Below are 25,321 nucleotides of genomic sequence, written 5' to 3' on the forward strand. Positions count from 1 at the left end.
AGATGGCTTCCCAGGTGAATTACCTCAAACACTTAGTACCAATATGACACACACATTTATTAAAAAAAAAAAAGTGAAGAAGAGAAAACTTCCCAACTCTTTTCTATAGCCATCGTAACTTTGGTACCAACAAGGACATTAAAAAGAAAGATCATAACACACATATCTCTCATGAACATAAATTTTTAAATCCTTAACCCCAAATACCAGCAAAATGAAGCAATGTACAAAATGCTAGTACATCACCAAGTAAAGTTTAATCTCAGAAATATGAGGTTAACTTACAAAACTCAATGTAATTCACATCAAAAGATTAAAGAAGCATATTTAACGATTATTTCAATAAACACCAAAAAACATTTTGTCAAAATTCAAACCAATTCATGATTAAAACTGGGAATAAATAAAAACTTCCCCAAAATGAAAAGGGTATCTACAAGCAATTTTCAGCTAAGGATACACTTTGAAGTAAAATAATGAACACTTTTCCCACTAAGATCAGGAACAAGGCAAGATGGCCAATATTACCACTTCCATTAAACATTTCACAGGCAGTCTCAGGCACTGTAGGCAGGCAAGTAAAAGAAATAAAAGGTGTACAGATTGGAAAGGAGGAAATAAAGCTGTCCTTTTATTTATTTATTTATTTATTTTTTTGAGACAGGGTCTTTCTCTGTTGTCCAAGATGGAGTACAGTGACGTGATTATGGTTCACTGCAGCCTTAAACCTCCTGGGTTCAAGCTGTCTTCCCACCTCAGTGTCCTCAATAGCTGGGACCACAGGCAAACAACACAGTATCTGGTGAAATTTTTTTTTAAGAGACAGGGTCTCACTATGTACACAGGCTGGTCTCTAACCCTCAGCTCAAGTGATCTTCCTGCCTCAGCTTTCAAAAGTGCTGGGATTATAGGTGTGAACCACCATGCCTGGCCCTAATGCTGTTTTGATCACATACAAAATCACTGTGTACCTTAAAAAATCCTAAAGAAACTGCTAGAACTAACAGAACTACTAAGTGAACTTAGCATGTTTCTACATACTAATAGTGACCAGTTGGAAATTAAAAGTAAAACAAGTATCATTTTAAATTATCATGCAGAAACACAAAATATTTAGGGAAATTTTAACACCAAACAAATGTCCATGACCTCTATGCTGAAAACTGTAAAACATTACTGGGACAAGTGAAAGCTCTAAATAAATGGAAAGTCAAGTTCATGAATTGTAAGGTTCTACATTCACAATACTGACCTATGAGTTTTCGGTTTTTTGTAAAAATAAATTAATTCTAAAATTTATATGGAAACACCAACAAGGCCCTACAATAGCCAAAATTGTTTTAAAAGTAACAGAGGACTTTTAACACATGACTAGCAATACAGTAATCATGGTTAAGTGTGTTACTGGCAAAAAAAACAGAGATGCAACAGAATAGAGAATCTAGACACAGTCAAGTGATTTTTTGAGAAAGGTGCCAAAATAATGAAATGAGAAGAAAGTCTTTATCAATAAATGGTGGAAATACTGGCTATTTACCTGGGGAAAAACCAAATAAACCTCAACCCTCATGTCTCACATCATGCATTCCCCAAAAATCTTTATGGATCATAGACTAACTATAAAGTTTTTATAAGAAAACATGGGAAAATTTCTTCAAACTTAGAGTAAAAAAAAAAAACGTCTTGGCACAAAAAGCCTTACCAATAAATTTTTTTAACGGATAAATTCAACTTCAAGTTAAAATATTATTCTCATCAAAAGACACTGAAGAAAAAAATAGGAAAGCCACAGATCAGAGAAAATATTCATGATTATTATGTCTGGTAAATGATTTGTTTCTAGAATAAAAAATTCCTACAATTCAATAACAAAAAGACCAACACCACAATTTTTAAATGGGCAAAACATTTTAACAAGACACTTCATAGGACAGAAAAAACGTAAATGGCCAATAAGCACAGGAAGAAGTGCTCAACATCAATAGTCAAAACTGGCTAAAATGAAAAACATTAACATAACCAAAGGTTAGTAAGGAAACGGAGCAAATGGAACTCTCATACTTTGCTGATGGGAGGGCAAAATCACTTTGTAACCTAATTGCCTGAAAAGTCAAACATACATCTACCATACCCCAGCAATCCCACAACAAAGCATTTATGCAAAATTAATGAAGACGTATCTCCACAAAACTCTTGTACAAAATGTTTGATTCTGGCTTTATTCAGAAAACTAAACATTTTTCTATGGCCCACACTCCAATGTCCTTCAGCATACAATTTAAAAATAAATCCATATTAATGTCAATTCAGATTTCCATTTAAATATCAGAGCCAAATATAAAACGTCTTTCAATACATCACCATCAACAATATCATCATTAGAGCAAATTCTTACGTTCTATGAAAAAAACAGAGAGCTATATATTAGAAATGCTGTTTCTAACTGTACCCACTTCATGTTCCACCAGTTCCACTAAAATTCTTTTAGAATAACTTTCTGTGCTCTTCTCTCTACACTGGTATCTTGGTAGTTCCTGAATAACTGGATCATCATTGAATGAATCACATGGAAGAATCAAGAAGCACAGAGCCCTTTCCATCATTGCTTTACTTCATGCTTATACTATAATTAAATTAAGCTATGGTTACTTTTCTATTGAAATATATATTATATATATATATATATATGATACACTCTTGAAAGGATGGCAAGATGCTTCTGACTTTTAGAATTCACTCATTGATGTTTTTATGTTGAGGATGAAAGGAGGAAATCACCTATGTATCTGAAGCATTAGGCGTTTTAGAGTGATTTTATAGCAATGACTTTATTTAGCACCTGTGTGCATGATGCCATTCCATTTCTTACTTTAAAACAGTGAGTTACAAGCGTGTTGCCTTCAGAAGCCCATGTAATTTGACTTGATATAAGAATGTTTATGTAACACATTAACTGTACTAATATTTGTAAGCATTTTATAGAGTCTCTCATATATATATATGTGTGTATATATATATATGTGTGTGTGTGTGTGTGTGTATATATATATATATATTCATTGAAATATATAGTCATTGAAAAATATATGTATTCACCGAAATGCATTTATATTTCAGCCAGGTGTGGTGGCTCACCCCTGTAACCCCAGCACTTTGGGAGGCCAAGGCAGGCAGATCACCTGAGATTGGGAGTTCGAGACCAGCCTGATCAATATGGAGAACCCTGTCTCTACTAAAAAAAATACAAAAAATTAGCCAGGCATGGTGGTGCATGCCTGTAATCCCAGCTACTGGGGAAGCTGAGGCAGAAGAATTGCTTGAACCTGGGAGGAAGAGGTTGCGGTGAGCCGAGATCGTGCCATTGCACTCCAACCTGGGCAGCAGGAGCAAAAACTCCACCTCAACAAAAAGGTATAATTCCACTTACATAAAAAAAAACTTACATTTAAAAAGCTTACTACTTCCATTCAATTCCGCAAGTATTTGTAGGGGTCTCTGTCTTAACACATGCATTAAAGCAGGACTTCTCAACAGTGGCACTCCTGACATTTTGGACCGGATGATGTTTTGCTGCAGAAGCCTGCCCTGTGTACTGTAGGGTGTTCAGCAGCATGACTGTCCTCTACCCTCTAGATGTCTGTAGCAACTCCCTGCCCTCCTCTAACCCCCAGCCCCAAACATACAGTTAAAATAAGTTATATCAGTGTCTCCAGATAGTTCCCAATGTCCCCTGGGAGCAACATCACCCATAGTTGAGAACCTGTGACTTAAAGGATTATCTCAACATGTGTTCTCCATACTTCCTGTGATTCCTGTTTGCCTTGGGCCCCCCGTCCTCTGAGTCTCCAAACTCGTGACCTAATCTTCAAGAGTCGATTTTAAAAATCACTGTCTTTAGTAAGCTCTTCCAGCCAACCGCACACTCCCTCACGCTGCTCATCTTCCACAGCACCTCAGACCTCTGAATTGTTATTTGATTCTAAATCCTCCTGGTCTGTGAGTTCCCTGAATTTCAAGTCTGTTAGTTTCTAGTTTATTGTTGCATCCTCAGTGCCAAAAACAGTGAACAACTGTCAAGGTGCCTGGGTGAGAGGCTCTCTAAAACGTTTACAAATGTTAGTACGGTTAATGTGTTCCATAAACATTCTTATATTCAGTCAAATTGCATGAGCTTCTGAAGGCAACATGCTCGTAACTCACTCTTCTAAAGTGAGAAACGGCACAGCATCATGCACACAGATACTAATTAAAGTGGTTGGGATAAAATCACTCTAAAATGCCTAATGCTTCCAGATACAAAGGTGATTTCCTCCTCTCATCCTCAACATAAAACTATAAATGAGTAAATTCTAAAAGTCAGACGCATCTTGCCATCTTTTCAAGAGTGATATACGGGAACCAGGCAAAATGAAACCAAATATAATATTTGAAATGTCAGATTAATGAGAGCAAAACGGGAAGCATTTTCTTCAAGCAGTGCCTGAATGTGATGTGTGGGAGAACTTTTACAGAATGGTAATTATTTATCAAGCAAATGTCGGGGGGGGGGGGGTCACAGCAAAAAGTGGCATGTGGCAAGCATGCCAACAAAGCTAACAGCACGTTATGTAACAAAATTGTTGGGGCAGGGGAAGGGTGATATTCCACCCTTCAGGGAAGAAAGCTACACCTAACAGACTACCACTTGCCATGGAGAAAATGTCCATACAAAATACAATGTCTCCAACCTAAAAAATTGAGTGACCTGATCTTTTCACACCCCAAGGTCTCTGAAATGTGGCTGATGTCATGCAGTGATAGTTTATAGTGATTTAAGACCCTTCTTTTAGTTATGGTAGGTATTCATTTGTAGCTGTGTTTCATTGTTTAAAATAGCTTTATTAACATGTAATTCACACCATAAAATTTATCCACTTACAAGGCACAATTCAACAGCTTGTAACATATCCATAGATGCATAACCATCACCAAAATCAATGTCAGAACATTTTTATTACCCTGAGGGGAAAAAGAAAACCTGTACCCATTAGCCATCACTCCCCATTTCTTTCCAAACCTCCAGACCTACGTAACCACTCGTTTACTCTCTGTCTATATAGATGTGTCTGTCCTGGACATTTTGTATAAATAGAATCATAATACACGGCCTTTTATAACTGGCTTCTTTCACTTAGCATTATGTTCTCAAGTGTCATTCATATGTAGCATGTATTAATTCTTTTTTATTGCTAAATCATTTTTCATTGTATGGCTCTACCACATTTTATTTATCCATTAATGTCTTAATAGACATTTGGGTTGTTTCTACTTTTTTGGCTATTATGAATAATGCTTCTATGAACATTCATGCACAAGGTTTTGTGTAAACATATGCTTTCATTGCTCTTGAATTTATAGCTAGGAGCAGAATTTCTGGGTCAGATGGCAATGCTGTGTTTCATTTTCGGAGGAACTGCCAAACTGTTTTCCAAAGCAGCTATTCCATTTAAAGTCCCGCCCTCAGTGTATGAGGATTTCAATTTCTCTATATGCTTGCCAGTACTTGTTATTATCTGGCTTTTTATTTATAGCCATCCTAGTAGGTAAGAGTGGTATCTCATTGTGGTTTTGATTTGCATTTCCCTAACAGCTAACAATAGTAAGCATTTTTTTCATGTGCTTATTAACCACTTGTATATTTTCTTTGGAGAAATGTCTAATTCAGGTCTTCTGACCATATTGTTGTTACCTATCTATGTATTATTGAGTTATAATGGTTCTTTATATATTCTAGAAGTAAGTCCCTTATCAGACTTGATTTTCAAATCTGTGATCTTAAATGCTGTCTCTTAGCTAAGAAAAATTCAGAGTAACCTTTTAGTAAATTGAGGGAGAAAAAAATGAAGCACACATCCATCTAACCACTGACAATCAAAGCAGTAATGGTTAGCTAGGCTCCGCCCCAGCCTCCATTAGCCATTCTCCCATTGGTTCTCAGTAACAGTCTAATGGCTAGCTAGGCTCTGCCCCAGCCTCCATTAGCCATTCTCCCATTGGTTCTCAGTAAGTCTAATGGCTAGCTAGGCTCCGCCCTAGCCTCCATTAGCCATTCTCCCATTGGTTCTCAGTAACAGTCTAATGGCTAGCTAGGCTCTGCCCCAGCCTCCATTAGCCATTCTCCCATTGGTTCTCAGTAACAGTAAAGTACTAGAACAGCACATGGACCTCTGAAAACAAAAGACTGCAATTTCCCAACCTTAGGATTTAGAAGCCCCCCCCCTTGCAACTAGAGATGTAACCACATAAATCCATTCCAGCCAATGGTCTGTGAGCAAAAGCAGTCTATGCAAGCACTGGGAAATGTCCCTACAACCAGAGACAGTGCTATGTGATAAAAAGAACAGTGCTATATGCTGCCTCGTGCCTTGGGTGACTGGGAAGGTAAACCAAGCTCAAGAAAGGGCAGGATTATGTCAACCCTGATCTGGCAACCTCTGGACTTCCAAACAAGAGAAAAAAATAAACTTTGATACCATTTAAGCCATCTTGACTTTTTCTGTTATATGCAACCAAATCGGATCTGAAATAATGGCACAAATAAGTTAAAGCTCTTGATTTATATCTACACAGATCAAATGCAAGCCCAGACTCCACTGTGCAGTTTCTTAAATATCACCTACTTCAAAATGCTACCCGACTGCCCTTTCCAACACAGGAAATTAAAAAAATAGCAAAAACAGATACTTGCAAAGAAGACAAAATATGTTTATATTAGACATATACAATCAACTGTTAAATTGCTGTAATAAGGTACCCAATACAAGGGCCATGCCAATATCGTAGCTCAAGCCTATAATCCCAGGACTTTGGGCAGCTGAGGGGGGCAGATCACCCGAGGTCAAGAGTTCAAGACCATCCTGGCCAACATGGTGAAACCCCCATCTCTAGCAAAAGTACAAAAATTAGCTGGACATGGTGGTGTGCTCCTGTTCCCAGCTACTTTGGAGGCTGAGGCAGGAGAATCACTCAAACTCGGGAGGCAGAGGTTGCAGTGAGCTGAGATCCCGCCATTGCATTCCAGCCTAGGTGACAAGAGCAAAACTCTGTCTCAAAAAAAAAAAAAGAAAATAAGAAGGCACCCTATATAAATATTGTACAAACTCCATCAGAGATCCATTTATAATACCCACACACTCCACAATAGGTTAATTTTTCTTGAAGCAGAATGAAGACGCTGGAGCTCATGGTGTAGCAGTGTGGGGCAGACGAAAAGGACAGCTGACTGACAGTTGCTTGATTGAATCTAATCACAGTTCAGTCACTTCTGAGCAACAATTCAATTTCATTTAATCTAGTACAAATCTGATAAATGTCCACCATGTACAAAGCATTACATTCGGTATTACGATACCAAGCAATACTAAGTAAGGCAGTGTTCCTACCCTCATAGAATTCATAATCTAATAGACAAGGAACAAATTACTTTTAATTCCCTGATTCCTCATTCCACTTAGGAAAGTAGACAAGAGCCTATTTCATTCACATTTTTCACTAAGTAACACTTTCAAGACCCCAGAATTACAGATCTCAAAGTACATTCACCTCCTGCCAGATTTTGTTCCACACGAGATTAAATGTAAACATAGAAGGTGGTGAATGGTAGGAAATTAAGGGACCCCAAACAGCATCTATCGGTAACACCAAACCAGAATGAATGTTTCTCTGTTTAGAAATGAGGAAATAAACTAAAAACGGGGGGAGTCTGTATTTGTTTTTTAAAAGCAGCTTGATCTTCTAGACTAAAGGAGATGCACACATAAAGAAAATTATTTTCTAAGTTAACCAAGAGGCTTTAGAAAAAGTTCAGACTAAATAAGCATGCATAACTTTTCAGAAAAAAATGAAGATTTATATATTAGTATTTATATGGTAGGAGTGAATTCATATACCTATATAAGATGTTAGGGGAATGTAACAACCCCCCTCCCACCCCCAAGACTTCTTGGAAAACCTTCAAAGAACAATCACTATTCCCCACGACTACACTGTCTGAAATGCCTTTTAGACCCAGAGAACTCCAGCATCCAGGGGTCTGAGAAGCAAAGAACTGGCAAAGGGTTATAAAGAGTGAAGAAGCTAGTGATGCGAGGAGGAGGTGTGATGTCCTTGAAGCAAGTGTATGATGGAGGAGAGAGTGATGGGCCATGTCAGGGATGCTGCGAGGGAAGACCACGAGCACTGGAATCGACCACCAGGCACAGCAACACGGAGACCACTGATGACCTTAACAAAAACAACTACAGTGGAGAGTGGGGCAGAGGCCCAAGCACAGAGCTCAAAAGAGAAGAGAAAAGAAATTTTTTTTTTTTCTTTTGAGACATAGTCTCACTCTATCACCCAGGCTGGAGTGAAGTGGCATGACGTCGGCTCACTGCAACCTCCACCTGCCGGGTTCAAGCGATTCTCCTGTCTCAGCCTCCTAAGTAGCTGGGACTACAGGCAACCACCACGCCCAGCTAATTTTTATATTTTTAGAAAAGATGGGGTTTAACCATATTGGTTAGGCTGGTCTCAAATGCCTAACCGCAGGTGATCCACCCACCTTGGCCTCCCAAAGTGCTGGGATTCCAGGTGTGAGCCACTGCGCCTGGCCAGAAAAGAAATTTGAGACCATAAATATCACAGCTTTTTCAGGAATTGTTGCTGTTTAGAGAGTAAAAAGAAATGGGTAGTAAATGAAAGGGAAGGGTGGTTTCATTGGTCATGGTGGCTGTAGTGGCTTTTGTTTTTTAAGATGACTGAAAAAGAGCATTTCACATGCTGACGGGAGACAAAACTAATGTTAAGAAGAAAGAAAAAGTAGAGTTGCTTGAGTAATATCCTGGAGAAGTGGAGAGAGGATGGGAAGAGGAAATGGAAACACCTCAACAGGGGAGTTGGCCTCCATCAGGAACACAGGCAGCTCCCACAGTCAGGGAGGAAAGGCAGGGTGTCTGGACACTGAGGGTGGAGGTGGGTATATGCAGTAGGAAAGAGCTCTTGTTACAGCTTCTATTTTCACAACGAAATAGGACACAAAGTCATTAGGGAAGGGAGGCAGTGTCAGAGCTTAAAAGAGAGGAAAATATGAAATATTCAACTGGGAGAATACAAGAACTAAGAAAACACAGTATAGGCCAGGTGCTGTGACTCACGCCTGTAATCCCAGCACTTTTGGGGGCCAAGGTGGGTGGATCACTTGAGGCCAGGAGTTCAAGACCAGCCTAGTCAACATGGTAAAACATCGTCTACTAAAAATACAAAAATTAGCTGGTTATGGTGGCAGACACCTATAGTCCCAGCTACTCAGGAGGCTGAAGCAGGAGAATTGCTTGAACCTGGGAGGCAGAGGTTGCAGTGAGCAGAGATGGTGTCACTGCACTCCAGCCTGGGTGACAAAGTGAGACTCCATCTCCACAAAAAAAAAAAAAAAAAAAAAAAGAAAAGAAAAGAAAACACCATATGATGAGTGGCTACCATGAATGGCCTATTGGAGGACAGTGGTTATGTATTTCAAGTGATCCCATGAATACGGCAGAACTTGCCTCTCTAGAAAGAGAGAAGGCAGATCTGAATCTTAAGTTGGGATTGTGCAAAAAAGCACAATAAAGAAGGAAAGCAGCAGTGGAGTGAAGGGTATGAAAAAGGGACTGTGATGAGCGACTATGAAATTTCAACTAGTAAAGGAAGAAAGTGAGGGCACAAGGAACAACAGACTGTAAGGCATAACTGGGGAATCTAAGGGTACTTATTAGGAAAGAAGGTGGTGTCTGAAAGCGGAAGTCTTGCAATCAGGATTGCTGAGGACTACAGTTCCTTGCAGTGACAAGGTCTAAGGAATGAACACCAGAGGGAATGGCTGAGGTACAGTAAAGAACAAGATCACCAAAGGAGAGGAGCTCAAAAACATGCCAAGTGCCAAAATGATCATCTAAAGCCATACTGAAATCACCAAGAACTGTAGAAAGAGCAGAATTGGAGATGCACAGGTTAAGTATCCTTTATCCAAAATGCCTGCAACCAGAAGGGTTTTGGATTTCAGATTTTTTTGGATTTTGGAATATTTGCACATACAAATGAGATATCTTGGAAATAAAACCCAAATCTTAACAAGAAATTCATGTATCTTTCATATACACCTTATACATATAGCCTGTAGGTAACTTCATACAACATTTTTAGTAATTTTGTGCATGAAGCAAAGTTCTGACAACAACCCATCACATGAGGTCAGATATGGAATGCTCCACTTGTGATATCATGCCAGTGCTAAAAAAGTTTGAATTTGGAAGCATTATAGATCTCAGATTTTAGGATTTGGGAGCTAAAGATTCTAGAAGCAGCTCAAAACACAGAAAAAGGTAAGAAAACCACATATTACAGAGAGATACACTTTAAGAGTGAAACCACGAAAATGGTTGGATACGGAAAGACAACTATTGGAAATGGCAACATTTAAGGAGCGATGGCTGAACTGGAGAGGACCAAGGGATCTGAGGAGAATCAGAACAGTTTACTGCCATGGAAGTAAAAGGATGGAGAGTTTCAGGAGGTCAAATGTGAATACCTAATCAAATGCAGCCATAGCCACCAAGCTCTGTACCCAGTTTCCTACCAGGTTTCTCTCTATAATGACCCACAGCTATCTAACTCCACATGACTGATATGGTTTGGCTGTGTCCCCACCCAAATCTCATCTTGAATTGCAGCTCCCATAATCCCCATGTGTCGTGGAAGGGACCTGGTAACTGAATTATGGGGGTGGGTTTTTCCCATGCTGTTCTCATGACAGTGAATAAGTCTTAGGAGATCTAATGGTTTTTATAATGGGCAGGTCCCCTGCACACATTTTCTTGCCTGCTGCCATGTAGGATGTGCCTTGCTCCTCTTTCACCTTCCGCCATGATTGTGAGGCCTCCCCAACCATATGGAACTAAGTACAGTAAACCTCTTTTTCTTTATAAATTACCCAGTCTCAGGTACTTCTTCATAGCAGTATGAAAATGGACTAATACAATAACCCAAACTAACTTCACATCTTCCACCATCCTTATGCCCCTACTTTGTTTCCCACCTTAGTAAATGGTACCATCTAGTTACTCAAGCCAGAAACCTTCCCTGCTCCTTCACCCTCCACTGCAACATCCAGTTTATCTCCAAAAATCTCCCCTACTTGGCTCCATCCCCACTGCCCCCGCACCAATCCTGGCTGTCCCACCCAGTCCTTAAACTACTTCCTCTTGTCTACTCTTGCCACCTCCAAATCTTTCTTACTCTGCCAGAATGAGCTTTGAGAAATACAAATGTAATTGTCACTCACGGCCCTGCTTAAAACTATTTAATGGATTAAGCTCACAAACCTCAAGTTCAGGCCCTTGCCCCATCTCAAGCCTCTTCTCCCATTCTCTCTGGCCCTTGCACTAGTGATGCTGGGTGACTCAAATAGGTCACACCCTCTCCTGTCTCCAGGCCTCCACATGCAACATTCACTCTGTCTGGCACGGACTCTCAATCCCAGCTGACTCCAGATAACCCTCTAGTTAAGAATTTAGATGTCAGACCCTCTGTGTGCCTTTCTTTAACCATCTAAACTAGATTAAGTCCCCCTGCCAGGAGTTCCTAGAAAGGAGTTTTGGGCCTCAATAGAAATAAATTAGAGACTTCCGCAATAAAAAAAAAAAAAAAAGAGGAAAACTAAAAGGGAGGGACGGGAGGGGATCCAGGTCCCCTCTGCCTCTTTAATAAGGAAACCTACTCTTTTGGCTTTATATATGCATTAGCACGCAATTTCATTTGAAAAGAGGCTCTCCCTATAAAGTAGTTGAAACCCACTAGAATAGATCACCGACCTAAAGTCCTCCCCAGTTCCAAGAGTCCAACACCTACAGGTGTTATCCTTCATATGTGTAAGAACCAATCTCTTTGAGGGATGGAGAGTGGTTCCGACCATAACAAGGATCATGGCTGACCAAAAAAAAAAAAAAATTGGGGATGATCAAGGTCTCAGAGAAAATACAGAGACTCTAGATGATTAAAATGATTAAACTGCATTAAAACAATACGTGAAAGTACTAGAAGTGCCCTGCTCTTTTAAAACTAATCAGATTCACCTCACTTAACACATTCTCTAGTAGACAGCACTGCTGACTCATCTTTGTCAATTATTTAGGAAACATCCTGATCATACGGTACTCTGCAGAGACTTATAGCTCAGTGGTTAACAGGTGGGGCTCAGGTTGGGCGCAGTGGCTCATGCCTGTAATCCCAGCACTTTGGGAGGTCATGGCAGATGGATCACTTGAGGTCAGAAGCTCAAGACCAGCCTAGCCAACATAGTGAAACCCCATCTCTACTAAAAATAAAAACATTAGCCAAGTGGGTGTGGTAGTGCATGCCTATAATCCCAGCTAGTTAGGAGGCTGAGGCAGGAGAATCATTTGAACCTGGCAGGCAGAGGTTGCAGAGAGCCAAGACTGCGCCACTGCACTCCAGCCTGGACAAAAAAAGTGAGACTCCATCTGAAAAAAAAAAAAGGAGGAAAGAAGCAAAAGATGTGGGGCTCTAGGCAGAGAATTCAGGGGTTCAAATCTCAGCTCTTCAACTGCCCACTAGCTACGTGACCTTGGGGAAATCACTCAAATGCTCTGTGCCTCAGTTTCTCATCATAAAATGGAAACAGTAACAACTACATTGAGAGAGCTGTGGCAAGGAAATAGCTGAGCTAAAACACAGAAGCATTTAGAACAGTGGCACTCAGAAAGGAATCCAATGCTACCCATGGGTGTGTGCACACAGATGTATGTTCAACTTGTGTTATACAAACTAACTCCCTTCTTAAAATTCGGAAGAGTTCTTATTGGCTTGAAATTTAGGCCAGGTACAGTGGCTCACACCTATAGTCCTAGCACTTTGGCAGGCCAAGGTAGGAGGACTGCTTGAGTCCAGGAGTTTTGAGACCAGCCTGGGCAACAAAGCAAGACCCAACCTCTTTTCACCGACATTCTCTTTCATATTTTTCCCGTCTTGACAGAATGCTTATTTAACCACTCATCCTTTACTCAGTAGTGCCAAATTTATCACGACGCTTAAGGCCCTGTTTCTATGTACCATAAACGGTCTTCAATTCATGTACTATAAAGTGAAGCACTGATCCTCCTTCTCTGCACTACCCCTTGAGACTCAACTATATCACCTAGGAGAGGAAGCAGCATTAATTACTTGTGTATTCCTGGGTTCTGACCCAAACTGAACTTTTGCTTGAACAAATCTCATAAGCTTTTATTATACAAACATGGAACAGCCTTATCTAAAAACCATCACTGACAAAACCAGGGCTGGCAAGGAATCACTGTACTGTCGGTCATTAAAACATAAATATCCTATGAGCACTAAGATTTTCCTTCATGCTGCTGAAGCACATAGAAATTAATGCCAGACAAGTAGTAACACTGACAAACCTTTCTCTTCTACTTCTTCCTCTATGGCAAAGATTCTTTTACAACTAAATAACTGGAAATCATAGAATAAGAAAAAATAATAATTCATCTTTGAACAAAAGGAGTTTGCCTAAGACCCTCCCATCACGTACAGGATATAGACACTGAAAACCCACACGCACAAATGAATGAACGTTGTTCCATATTAATAGCTACCTATCACCCCTGTATAGCTTTGTCCCCAGTTCATCTTACCATCGTTCTCTTCATGCTACAAATTAGGCTTGGATCAACAATGAAAAGTTCCAAGGCAAATTTTTGTTTTTTTGTTTTTTTTTTGAGGAGTCTCACTCTGTCGCCCAGGCTGGAGCACACTGGTACCATCTTGGCTCATTGCAACCTCCACTTCCTGGGTTCAAGTGATTCTCCTGCCTCGGCCTCCCATGTAGCTGGCACTACAGGCGTATGCCACTGCGCCTGGCTAATTTTTATATTTTTAGTAGAGACAGGGTTTCACCAGGTTGGCCAGGATGATCTCGAACTCCTGACCTCAGTGATCTCCCCACTTCGGCCTACCAAAGTGTTGGGATTACAGGCGTGAGCCACTGTACCCAATCTCCAAGGTTATTTTTTAAGTGACAGCCCTAGTTAGAATGATTCCTAGCTAAATCAAAATGAAACTATCACCCCATAGCTAAACCTGGTGACCAAGACTAAACAGCTTATAATGAACACACAGCCTGGAAGTATAACAAGATAACATTCTTCCAGGTCGTGGAAATCACAGTTGCAACTAACTTCTATTTTTTTTATCATCTTTTAAAACAACTCTTTCACCATGTCCAATAATTCCATTAACTTACCGATCAGCAGCTTCTATGTCAAAACAAAACCGTCTGTCAATGGAGTCAGTATGCCTCTTGGTACATTCTTTCAAAGAGAACACCTCTGTATCCCCCTGCAAATAATCATTTTGAACATTCTCAAAAACTACAGAATAAGCATATATACACTCAAACATTCTATACTGCAGAACAGGGGAGCAAGGTTGAAGATCTTAAGTCCCTTCTCTTTACCCTATCCTCTTTCAAACTGGCTTATTTAAATGCTATTTAGAATCTAAAACATTAATATTTTTGTCCTTCTCCCGATTCTTTTTTTTTTTTTGAGAGGGAATCTCGCTTTGTCACCCAGGCTGGAGTGGTACAATCTCAGCTTACTGCAACCTCCACCAACCAGGTTCAAGCAATTCTCCTGCCTCACCCTCCCAAATACCTGGGATTACAAGCATGCGCCACCACACTTTGCTAATTTTTGTATTTTTAGTAGAGACAGGGTTTTGCCATCTTGGCCAGGCTGGTGTTAGACTCTTGACCTCAGGTGATCTGCCCACCTCGGCCTCCCAAAGTGCTGGGATTACAGGTATGAGCCACCGCACCCAGGCATTCTCTTGATTCTTAAGATTTTCTAGATCTTACTGATTATGGTAATGTTAAACCAGACCATTCCATTGTTAATTTTTTTTTTTTTTTTTTTTTTTTTTTTTTACAGAGTCTTGCTTTGTGCAATCTCGGCTCACTGCAACCTCCTCCTACTGGGTTCAAGTGACTCTGTGACTCAGCCACCCAAGTAGCTGGGATTACAGGCATGCATCACCAGGCCTGGCTAATTTTTGTCTTTTAGTAGCAACATGGTTTTATCATGTTGGCCAGGACAGTGTCAAACTCCTGACGTCAAGTGATCTGTCTGCCTCGGCCCCACAAAGTGCTGGGATTACAGGTATGAGTCACTGTGCCCAGTCGAATGTTAATTTTTAAAGGCAGATTAACAGTATAGTTTTTTGATACTGGAATACTGTTAGTCTCTTATTGTACTCTTTTTTAAGAGTAAAAATTTATTTCATACTATGTTATACCACAGGTCACAGACAGTACGTGACCATTTTTGGCCTATTAAAATTGCAATTCCATAGAGGTCAACCTAAAAGTACATCAATAGCCCTAGATCAGGTATTTTGATAATCTAAAGCTAGAACCATTTAATCTATGCAGTTTCTCTCTTTTCTATGTGAGTCACCCTGAATCTATCTTTACTTAATTTGCAATGCTACACACTTACTGATTTTTTTTTTTTTGAGACAAAGTCTCACTCTGTCGCCCAGGCTGGAGTGGCACGATCTCAGCTCACTGCAACCTCCACCTCCCAGGCTCAAGCAATTCTCCTGCCTCAACCTCCCAAGTAGCTGGGACTACAGGCGAGCACCACAACGTTTGGCTAATTTTTGTATTTTTAGTAGAGACAGAATTTCACCATGCTGGCCAGGCTGGTTTTGAACTCCTGACTTCAGGTGATCCGCCCACCTCAGCTTCCTGAAGTGCTGGGATTACAGGCATGAGCCACCATGCCCGGCCACTTATTGAACATTTTAACCTCTTCCAGAACATGAAGATCTCTAATAACAAACATTAAGATATACAAATATTCAAAATCTCACAGATATAGTCCAAAACATAATTATTATTTGGAGGTTAAAACAGAAAGATACCACTAAGCAGAAATATCTTAGGACTTGAATTAGCTCTGATAGGAAACTTGGTCTCAAACCCGTTGCTTAATCTTAACCTTCAAGAGCCATCGCCTCACTTCCTTCTCTTGCCATGACTAATTTTTCATGTCAATTTCATTATTTTCTAAATGTGTTTTTAGTATAAGATGCTTTAAATACTTTTCAGGGAAAGGCATAGTGTAAGTAAATAGAAGTGAACTTAGGTTGTCTTTTTTATTCACCTAAGCAAAACCATACCCATTCACCCAGCAAGCAATGAATTAACCTGCTTTCTTAAAATGTGTTACCACTTATGTTCAACACTGGCAGGAAGAGCACTGTCTCTAGGCCATCAATTATTGTAATAAGCTGCAGGTTCTATTTAAAATACATATGAAGATCACCTTTCCTACACAGCCAGCTCCATAGGTCTTCTTGCTCTTTTCTTACTATCATGCTTTGCTTTTTTTATTTCAAAAGGAGCAGTTAACTAAATGGCAAATACCTACTACATGAGAACTTTGTAAGCCTAACTGAACAACAGTAAAATTCATTACAGATCACTCTACTACGTTCTCAGGCTATGAATACATTTGTGCAAGTCAGTTTCATTGTATCAATACTGAGGAACCAATGAGTCATGAAAGCTTGCTGTCAGTGCTACCTTTATCTTCCAAACAGTGACATAAAAGGATTCTATGGTTCACCTAAAAAGTATCTAGTTGTTAAAGCTACATGTTCTCACTCATAAGTGGGAGCTGAACAAGGAGAACACATGGACACAGGGAGGGGAACATCATACACCAGGGCCTGTCTGGGGGTCGGGGGGTTGGGGAGGGATAGTATTAGGAGAAATATCTAATGTAGATGATGGGTTGATAGGTGCAGCAAGCTACCATGGCATGTGTATACCTATGTAACAAACCTGCACATTCTGCACATGCATTCCAGAACTTAAAAGTATAATTTAAAAATATATACATATAGATATATAATATATATGTACCAGTTAAAAACCCATGCATGCAATTCAGAAAACATATATGTCGTTGTGTTTTCTGGCCCATTTCACTTAAAAACAAAACAAAGATTTTTTTTTTCTTTTTTTTTTTGAGACCAAGTCTTGCTTTGTCACCCAGGCTGCAGTGCAGTGGCATGATCTCAGCTCACTGCAACCTCCGCCTCCCCAGTTCAAGCAATTCTCCTGTCTCAGCCTCCCGAATAGCTGAGACTACAGGTGCTCACCACCACCCATGGCTAATTTTTGTATTTTTAGTAGAGATGGGGTTTCACCATATTGGTCAGGCGGGTCTCGAACTCCTGATCACTCATGTGATCCACCCGCCTCGGCTTCCCAAAGCGCTGAGATTACAGGCGTGAGCCACCACGCTCATCCCAAAACAAAGATTTTAATACTAAAATTTATTTATCAGTGAATGAAAACCATTAAAATATAAACTATTAAAATGTTTAACCCTCAAACACTAGCTCTGACAGCCTAAAATTTATTCCACGTTGAATCCAGTACTTACAAGTTTCCCTCCAGATCTGTGCTCAAATGGGATCATGTTGAACTTCTTTGCTGCTTTTCGATACATGCAATAATGTTTGACCCAACTGGAACCAAACGGAGCAGGCCCTTCAACAAAAAACAGCCCTTTATATTTTCCCTCATAAACAAGCAGACGTGCAGAGCTATAAATGCATTAGTAAAGAAGAAAAGTCAAAAAGTAGCGACGAATACAGTTGAATCAATGAAACAAATCAGCAATACTGCTGGTTCTAATAAGAGAAGGAAAAAACTAAAGAGAGTAAGACACACTTTGAAACAAAATTCTAAGACAGTTTTAGCAGCACAGACATGATTTAAAGACATGCTGTTTAAACCGTTTGCTAGAAAAATCAACAGTTATCTCCTACCTGAAAATCTCTTAATTGTAAGCTCTATTTTTGGTTTGTTTCTAGGTAGTAAGAGCTCCCAAGGGTTTCAAAAGTTCCATCCCATATATGAGATGGTTTTGGATTTAATTCTGGCCTCTCAAAATGATAAAACTGTAGAATCACAGTGCTAAGAAGCATCTGATCTAAAAATCCGCCTAGTGCTGTAAGTCCACAAACAGCACCCTGGTAAGCAGCTACTCTTACTGATGACTGAAAATTAAGCATTAAAAATGAAGTATGAAGAAAAAGAAATGTAAGACTCAATAGGAGTGATTGTCCACGTATGACCCAGCACATTCTCTGAACTCCTCTTCTCTTGCTAAGTCAGCAGTACCACCATCAGAGCTCACAGGACAGTGCTGTATGTCAGAGGGACCTCTAGCATCTGGAATTTCACATGCCAATAAAAGTCCCTAACAAATCAAAGTTTAGGCCCAGCAGAAGTTGACAGTTTTTCACTTTACTAAGTAAAGACACTTTTTAAAAAGCAATTAACATGTTATTACCATAATTTCATGTACAAACAAACAAACCTTCTACACCTAAAAATCGAAAAAGACAAACTCAGGAGGGAAAAAAAAATAACTCATGTAAAATGAATGCTTTTAGCTAACTTTGGGAAAAGCTAATTACATTATTTGGGAGATGGGTAACAGATGAAAGGGGTGACCAGACAGCAATCAATTTTATCTCAGAACATAGTTGGTCCAAAGACCTGAATTTGGGAACCACTGCTGTGTGTTTTAAATAACTAGCATTTGCACTGTGTTCTTTGGTTCACAAAAATATTGCACAGATATTTCATTTAACGCTAAGAAAAAAACTGCCCAGAGAAGACGATACTGTCTTTTTAACCTAAAACATTTTAAGCTTAGCCCAAATGCCTGGAAAATGACAAAGCCTAACCTCAAATCAGAATCTCTGGCCCCAAATATCAAGGTCTTTACACTATTTAAACCACCATCCACTTCTGACAACCAACAGAGCCCACTCGACCAGCTCTGGGCACACACGCTAATGATGCTCTTTCATGCCTGTCCAAGCACCAAGCAATTTACCAGAGCCATCACCAACACAGACTGCAGTTTCAGAATGACAATTGCAGCATTTAGTGGTTGTATGATTTAGGGAACACTAGTTACCTCTCAGTGCCTCCATTTTCATTCATAAGTGGGGAATAATAGTACCTTACACTTCACAGGGCTGTTTCATGGATACATGAGACAAATTGTATGCAAGTTTAGCACAGTCCTGGGCATACAGTAAATGAGGAAAGAATTTTACCACTACTGTTTATGTCGTTAGAGTCCAATTTCTCTCAAAGGCAACAGTGATGAATCTAAAAATTACAGTTTCCTGTGATTTTCACTTGGGCATATAATACAAAGACTTCTAACATTCTCAAGACTATCTTGAATTTTAATTTAGTTCATTCAAATTCAATTTTAAAAACTGGGATTAAGAAGATAATGTATGAGAAAAATTCAGACTTCTACCATATCGTACAACTGCTCACAAGAGGTGAAGGCTGTGAGATTCCAGATTAAATAGGGGCACATGGAATTCCTGCTACCTGCATATAACATTAACTTCCATTCAAAGCATAGATACCCTGTAACCATTCTCTGAGTCATCTCTACTACTAAATTGATCGGGTTGAAAGTCCTGTAAATCAGCCACACTTAAATGAAGTGAAAACTGTAAAACACCCTAATTACAGTTAAGGGTGGAGAGGGAGGGAAATAGTAAAGAGAGACTATTTTAATAATAGTCTGTCTTCACATTCCCATCCTTTCTGCTAACTAGCAATTGGGTTCTACAGCTGAAGTAGTAAACTTTAAGAGCTTAGCTGTTAAAATAAGACCAAATGTTACATGTCTGAAAGAAATGCCAGGTCTTTTAATTTTCAAAATGAGAATAATCTACACACTGCATACCGGTTAAGACAGCCACAAATACTAAAAACCCTGCAAGTTAGGATGCCACGTAGGAATATCTTTTATCACCATCTGCAATCTTCCTGGTGATTTTAGTAAGAATCAACGATCTCAGATTGCTGGGAACAAAAATGAAGGAAGAAGAGAAATATTAATTCCCCCCCACTTTTTTTTTTTTTTTGAGACGGAGTCTTGCTCTGTTGCTATGCTGAAGTGCAGTGGCACAATCTCAACTCACTGCAACCTCCACCTCCCAGGTTCAAGCCATTCTCCTGCCTCAGCCTCCCGAATAGCTGGGACTACAGGCACGTGCCACCACGCCCAGCTAAGTTTGGTATTTTTAGTAGAGACGGGGTTTCACCATTTTGGCCAGGATGGTCTCAATCTCTTGACCTCATGATCCATTCACCTTGGCCTCCCAAAGTGCTGGGATTACAGGTGTGAGCCATGGCACCCAGCCAATATGTCCCTCTTCATTTTAAGATGAAGGGGAGGCAGGGTTTTGGGAGGAGGAGGATGTGTACGTGTGTGTGAATGTGTGTGCCTGTGTGCATTGGTGATGAGGGCAGAGGTGAGAGGGAAGGAGAAAAAAGACAATACCCTCGTAACTCTGGCTCATTTTCAGCCCTACACCCAATTCTGACTCCCTTACAAGCACATTCCTGGGGTGTACACAGTGTGGAACAGAAGCTAGTGGGGTGTCTAGAGAGCAGTGTGTTCACAGCCACTCTGAACCTCACTGTACCCCCTTCTCCAGAGCTGGAATGTGTTTCTCCTAACATGCAAAATACACCTACTAGGCTGGAAGCAGGCAGAGAAAGGGGTAGGGATAATTGCCCAAAATATCACAGTAGTGACAAGAATAGTGGAGTTTTCAATAATTTGCATTATCAGGCAGCCACTCTGGAGGGCCTCTTACTTTTTTCCTGGACATACAGGTAGCCTTCTGTTGTAAACTGACTTGCTCGTTTGTGGTCCTTGGGATTCTGTCTGATTTTGTTCATAAGCTCTTCCACTTCTGACCTTGTGCCTTCAAATCGATTCCGTGTCTGAAACGGATTAAAAAACACACATAAATGGTAAGTTCTCATGTGACTTTTCTCTTGCACATTTTAAAGTCTCTGGATAACTGTAATTACATTTTTTAACGCTAAGTAACTTTTTAATAAATTTCTCAAAATATCCCCATTCTTTCCAATGTGCCTCTTTATTGAGATTCATGTTCAAATTTAAAAAAAAAAAGTGGTAAAATAGCTACTAGAGGAGTTCAAGCCAAGGTTACTAGAAGTTACTTACTTCAGAGGCTTTCCAACATCATGAATAACTTTATCACACAATGTAACAAATTCCTGCCTTCAGGTCTCACACTATTATTAAATTGCAGGTTTAAAAAATAAATAGGTTTTAATATATCTCCCTGACAAGTATTTCCTTTGCCATAACCAATCTGACTCAATCAATCTGATTTGTTACCATTACATTAGCAATCTATAAATACCCAGAATCTGAAAAGGTTTAACTCTTCTTTGCAAACTAATAAATACAAGTGTCAGTTTTTCCAGGTCATGGTAATTGCACTTGAAAATGGCATTTCTTCTCTGAAGAAGGAAGCGGGGAAAATCTCACCTACACAAATAATGTCTTTGATATCTTAGGAGACAAATCACATTTCTGAAACCCAGGAGACTTGGTGTGCCAATATCTGTCAAACGGCTACAGTGAAAACGTCTGTGCAAGGTGAAGTGACAGAATTACTATGGCAATTGTGATGAGTCGGCACTACTGCGTTCCTGGACACGTCTTTCATCCAGACTCAAAAATAATTGTATTAATACCAAAAAACTGCTGATGTGAAACTGTGGAGGAACTGAGATAGAAAATTATTATTGAAATTTCTCCTCTTTCCTCCCTACAATAAAAGGGGTTACCAAGGGTCCTACAAGGAGGAAAATGGGAGAATGGCGTTTTTTTTTTGTTTTGTTTTGTTTTTTTTTGGTAAAGAGATGGAGAGTCTGATAAATGTGATGCATGTAGACTGTAAAAGGGAAAACCTGTCTGCAGAGGTTTTTTTTTTTTAAACACAAAATAAGAGCTACCAGAAAAATCAGCTTATGTCCTTTAAGAAAGTACAAGCCTGCAAAGAAACTAGAACTCCGTTGTTGATGGCTAGCTTCCTCTCTTCTTCCATTTTTCCAAGTTTTCTCATCCCCATTTTTTTTTTTTTTTTTTTTAAAGACAGGGTCTCGGTCGGGCATGCTGACTCACACCTGTAATCCCAGCACTTTGGGAGGCCAAGGTGGGCCGATCATCTGAGGTCAGGAGTTCAAGAGCAGCCTGACCAACATGGAGAAATCCCGTTTCTACTAAAAGTACAAAATTAGCCAGGTGTGGTGGCACATGCCTGTAATCCCAGCTACTTAGGAAGCTGAGGCAGGAGAATCTCTTGAACCCAGGAGGCAGAGGTTGCAGTGAGCCAAGATCGTGGCACAATTGCACTCCAGCCTAGGCAACAAGAGCGAGACTTCATCTCAGAAAAAAAAAAAAAAAGAGTCTCACTCTGTCTCCCAGGCTGGAGTACAGTGGCACAATCACAGTCCACTGCAGCCTCAACCTCCTGAACTCAAGTCACCCTCTCACCTCAACCTCTAGAGGAACTGAAACTACAAGCACACACTACCATGCTAGGCTAAATTTTTTTTTTTTTTTAGAGACAGGGTCTCAGTATGTTGCCCAGGCTGGTCTCAAATTCCTGGGCTCCAGCGATCCACCCACTTCAGCCTCCCACACTGCTGGGATTAGGAGTGTGAGCCACCATGTCCGGCCCTTATCCCCATCTTTGTACTAATTTCACCCTGATTTTACTCCCCTTCCTTTGCCATTTTGCTGAGACTCCTTCCAACCCTCACTTCTCCCCGTGTGTGTATAACATACACACACATATGCATATATGTGCATGCCATCCATGTATGGATGCCATCACATGTGTGAGTAGGCACACACACTTCTATTTAAGCCAATAATCTGATGATTTATGTTCATGCTCAAGTTGCCCTAGATTTGAGCAGCAGGAGCCCCTTCAAGCTGGCTTCTGTCTTTTGATACGATCCCTTAATTCTTCAAGCAGTTCCTTATTTTCGGGCCCAATAAGGTATCCTAGGCTCATCCTATACTCTCCCTGCTCCAGTCCTGGAAATAAGCCCTCATTCTTTTTAACGGAGACTATTTAGTATTTGGAAACCAACATCCAGGCACAGCGTGCTCACAGTTGAGAAGGTGTCAGTGCTTCTAAGTCTTCTCAGCAGACAGACTTAGGAAATACATGTACATTTCAGTTGACCCTTAAACAACACAGGCTTCAACTTTGTGGATCTACTTCTACATGGATTTTCTTCCCCATCTACACTCCTGAGACAGTAAGACCAACCCCTCGTCTTCTTCCTCAGCCTACTCATTATGAAGACACACATGAAGGCCTTTATGATGATCCACTTCCACTTCATGAATAATCAGTATATTTTCTCTTCCTTATGATTTTTGGAATAACATTTTCTTTTCTCTAGCTTACTTCATTGTAAGAACACAGTATATCATACACAGAACACACAAAACATGTGGTAATCAACTATTTCTATTATGGGTAAGGCTTCTGATCAACAGTGGTGATTAATAGTCAAGTTTTGGGGAAGTCAAAAGTTATATGCAGACACCAATAACCCAGGGGTGCTAACCCCAGTGTTGTTCAAGGGTCAACTGTAAACACACACACATGTGCTAATACAGACACACAATCACTACTTCACTTCTGTATCTATATATATTTAAAAACCTATGACTTCCACCAAGAAATCTAATTCTACCCCAGTTCTTCAGGTTTCTTTCCAGTCTCTCTCCTTCCAAGTTTGTGAATTTCTTCCCAGACAGTAAGAAACCCGGTTCTCATTCTCAACATGTTGCTCATGTGCTCACTTAACATCTCTGCTCTGCATAAGCAACCTCCCAAATGCCCCAGCAGCCACCTGACTCATCACCACTTCACCATCCCTGCTGTAGAGGCCTCCATGAGGTCCCCTTCTCCCTCACCACCCAACTTGACACATTTACTATGACCACATCCTTAAGTGCCAGAGAATACAGAAAAGGCTTTTTTTTCAATAAACTGTCATTTCCCCATTTCCCTATGGAAAATGGGTACTGTTGTCAACTGTGTAAGTTATTAACATATTAAGAATTCTAAGCCAGGCGAGGTGGCTCACGCCTGTAATTCCAGCACTTTGGAAGGCTGAGGCGGGCAGATCACCAGGTCAGGAATTCAAGACCAGACTGGCCAACATGGTGAAACCCCATTTCTACTAAAAAATACAAAAATTAGCTGGGCATGGTGGCTCGTGCCTGAAATCCCAGCTACTTGGGAAGCTGAGATAGGAGAATTGCTTGAACCAGGACCCGGGAGGCGGAGGTTGCAGTGAGCTGAGATCATGCCAGTGCACTCTAGCCTAGGCTACAGAGCAAGACTCCATCTCAAAAGAAAAAAAGGAATTCTAACCAGGTCATTTTGTGAAATATTTCAACTGATAGCTTATCTTCAAGTTTTGTTCATAAGATTTCAAAATTGAATATTGCTCATTCCCATCTAAATATTTCATGCCTCTGAAAATTTTTTGGTTTATATAAGGTAAACAGACCCTCCCTTCCCCACAAATGTGTTATATACATACTTCCACAAATAAAGAAGCTGTGCAAGGGGTTTCACTGAACATCCCAGGAGACTGACGTTTCCCCACAGCTCACCCCAGAGCCTGAGGCAGAGAGCTGGCTTCAAGGGCATTAGCTTATGCAGTCCACAGGGCCCTGTGCTCAGAAGAGCTTCTGCTTGGTTTAATGATCAAATGTCCCTGTCCTGAAACTCTTCATTATCTCTAAATAAGGGGCACTATTTTCTTCACTTCGCACTGGTTCTAGAAATCGTATAAATAATGCTGCCTGAAGGTTCTCATTCTGGTCAGCACTGCACTGGACAGATGAGGTCCAGACAGAAAAGGTGAATTTCTACAACTCATATAGCCACTAAGTGGAGGGTGAAAAATGAATTATCATCTCAAGCAGGGGTCCCCAACGCCCAGGCTGCTGACCAGTACTGGTCCATGGCCTGTTAGGAACTGGGCCACACAGCAGGCGGTGAGCGACTGGTGAGCATCACCACCTGAGCACCACCTTCTGTCAGATCAGCCGTGGCATTAGATTCTCATAGGAGCACGAACCCTATTGTGAACTGCACATGCAAAGAATCTAGATTGTATCCTCCTAATGAGAATCTAATGTCTGATGACCTGAGGTGGAATAGTTTCATCTCAGAACCATCCCCTGCCCCTCCCCAACCCCGACTGTGTCCATGGAAAAATTGTCTTCCTTGAAACTGATCCCTGGTGACAAAAAGGTTGGGGACC

General features: G+C 40.3%; 1 protein-coding gene across 4 annotated transcripts in view; it reads right to left on the minus strand.

Moving 5' to 3' along the window:
- The window catches only part of ARHGAP10 (Rho GTPase activating protein 10), a 337,434-nt gene that overhangs the window by 174,943 nt on the left and 137,170 nt on the right, over positions 1 to 25,321 (minus strand). For all 4 annotated transcript variants that reach the window (XM_064383837.1, XM_064383836.1, XM_064383838.1 and 1 more), the window contains 3 exons: positions 20,797 to 20,926; positions 17,532 to 17,638; positions 14,318 to 14,412 (listed from right to left, as the gene is read on the minus strand). In XM_064383837.1, coding sequence (XP_064239907.1) covers positions 14,318 to 14,412; positions 17,532 to 17,638; positions 20,797 to 20,926 — 332 coding nt within the window. The remainder of the gene's footprint in view (positions 1 to 14,317; positions 14,413 to 17,531; positions 17,639 to 20,796; positions 20,927 to 25,321) is intronic.

This window comes from Aotus nancymaae, unplaced genomic scaffold (assembly GCF_030222135.1).
Source record: "Aotus nancymaae isolate 86718 unplaced genomic scaffold, 86718_ANA_hifiasm-v0.15.2.pri h1tg000033l, whole genome shotgun sequence".
NCBI lineage: Eukaryota > Metazoa > Chordata > Mammalia > Primates > Aotidae > Aotus > Aotus nancymaae.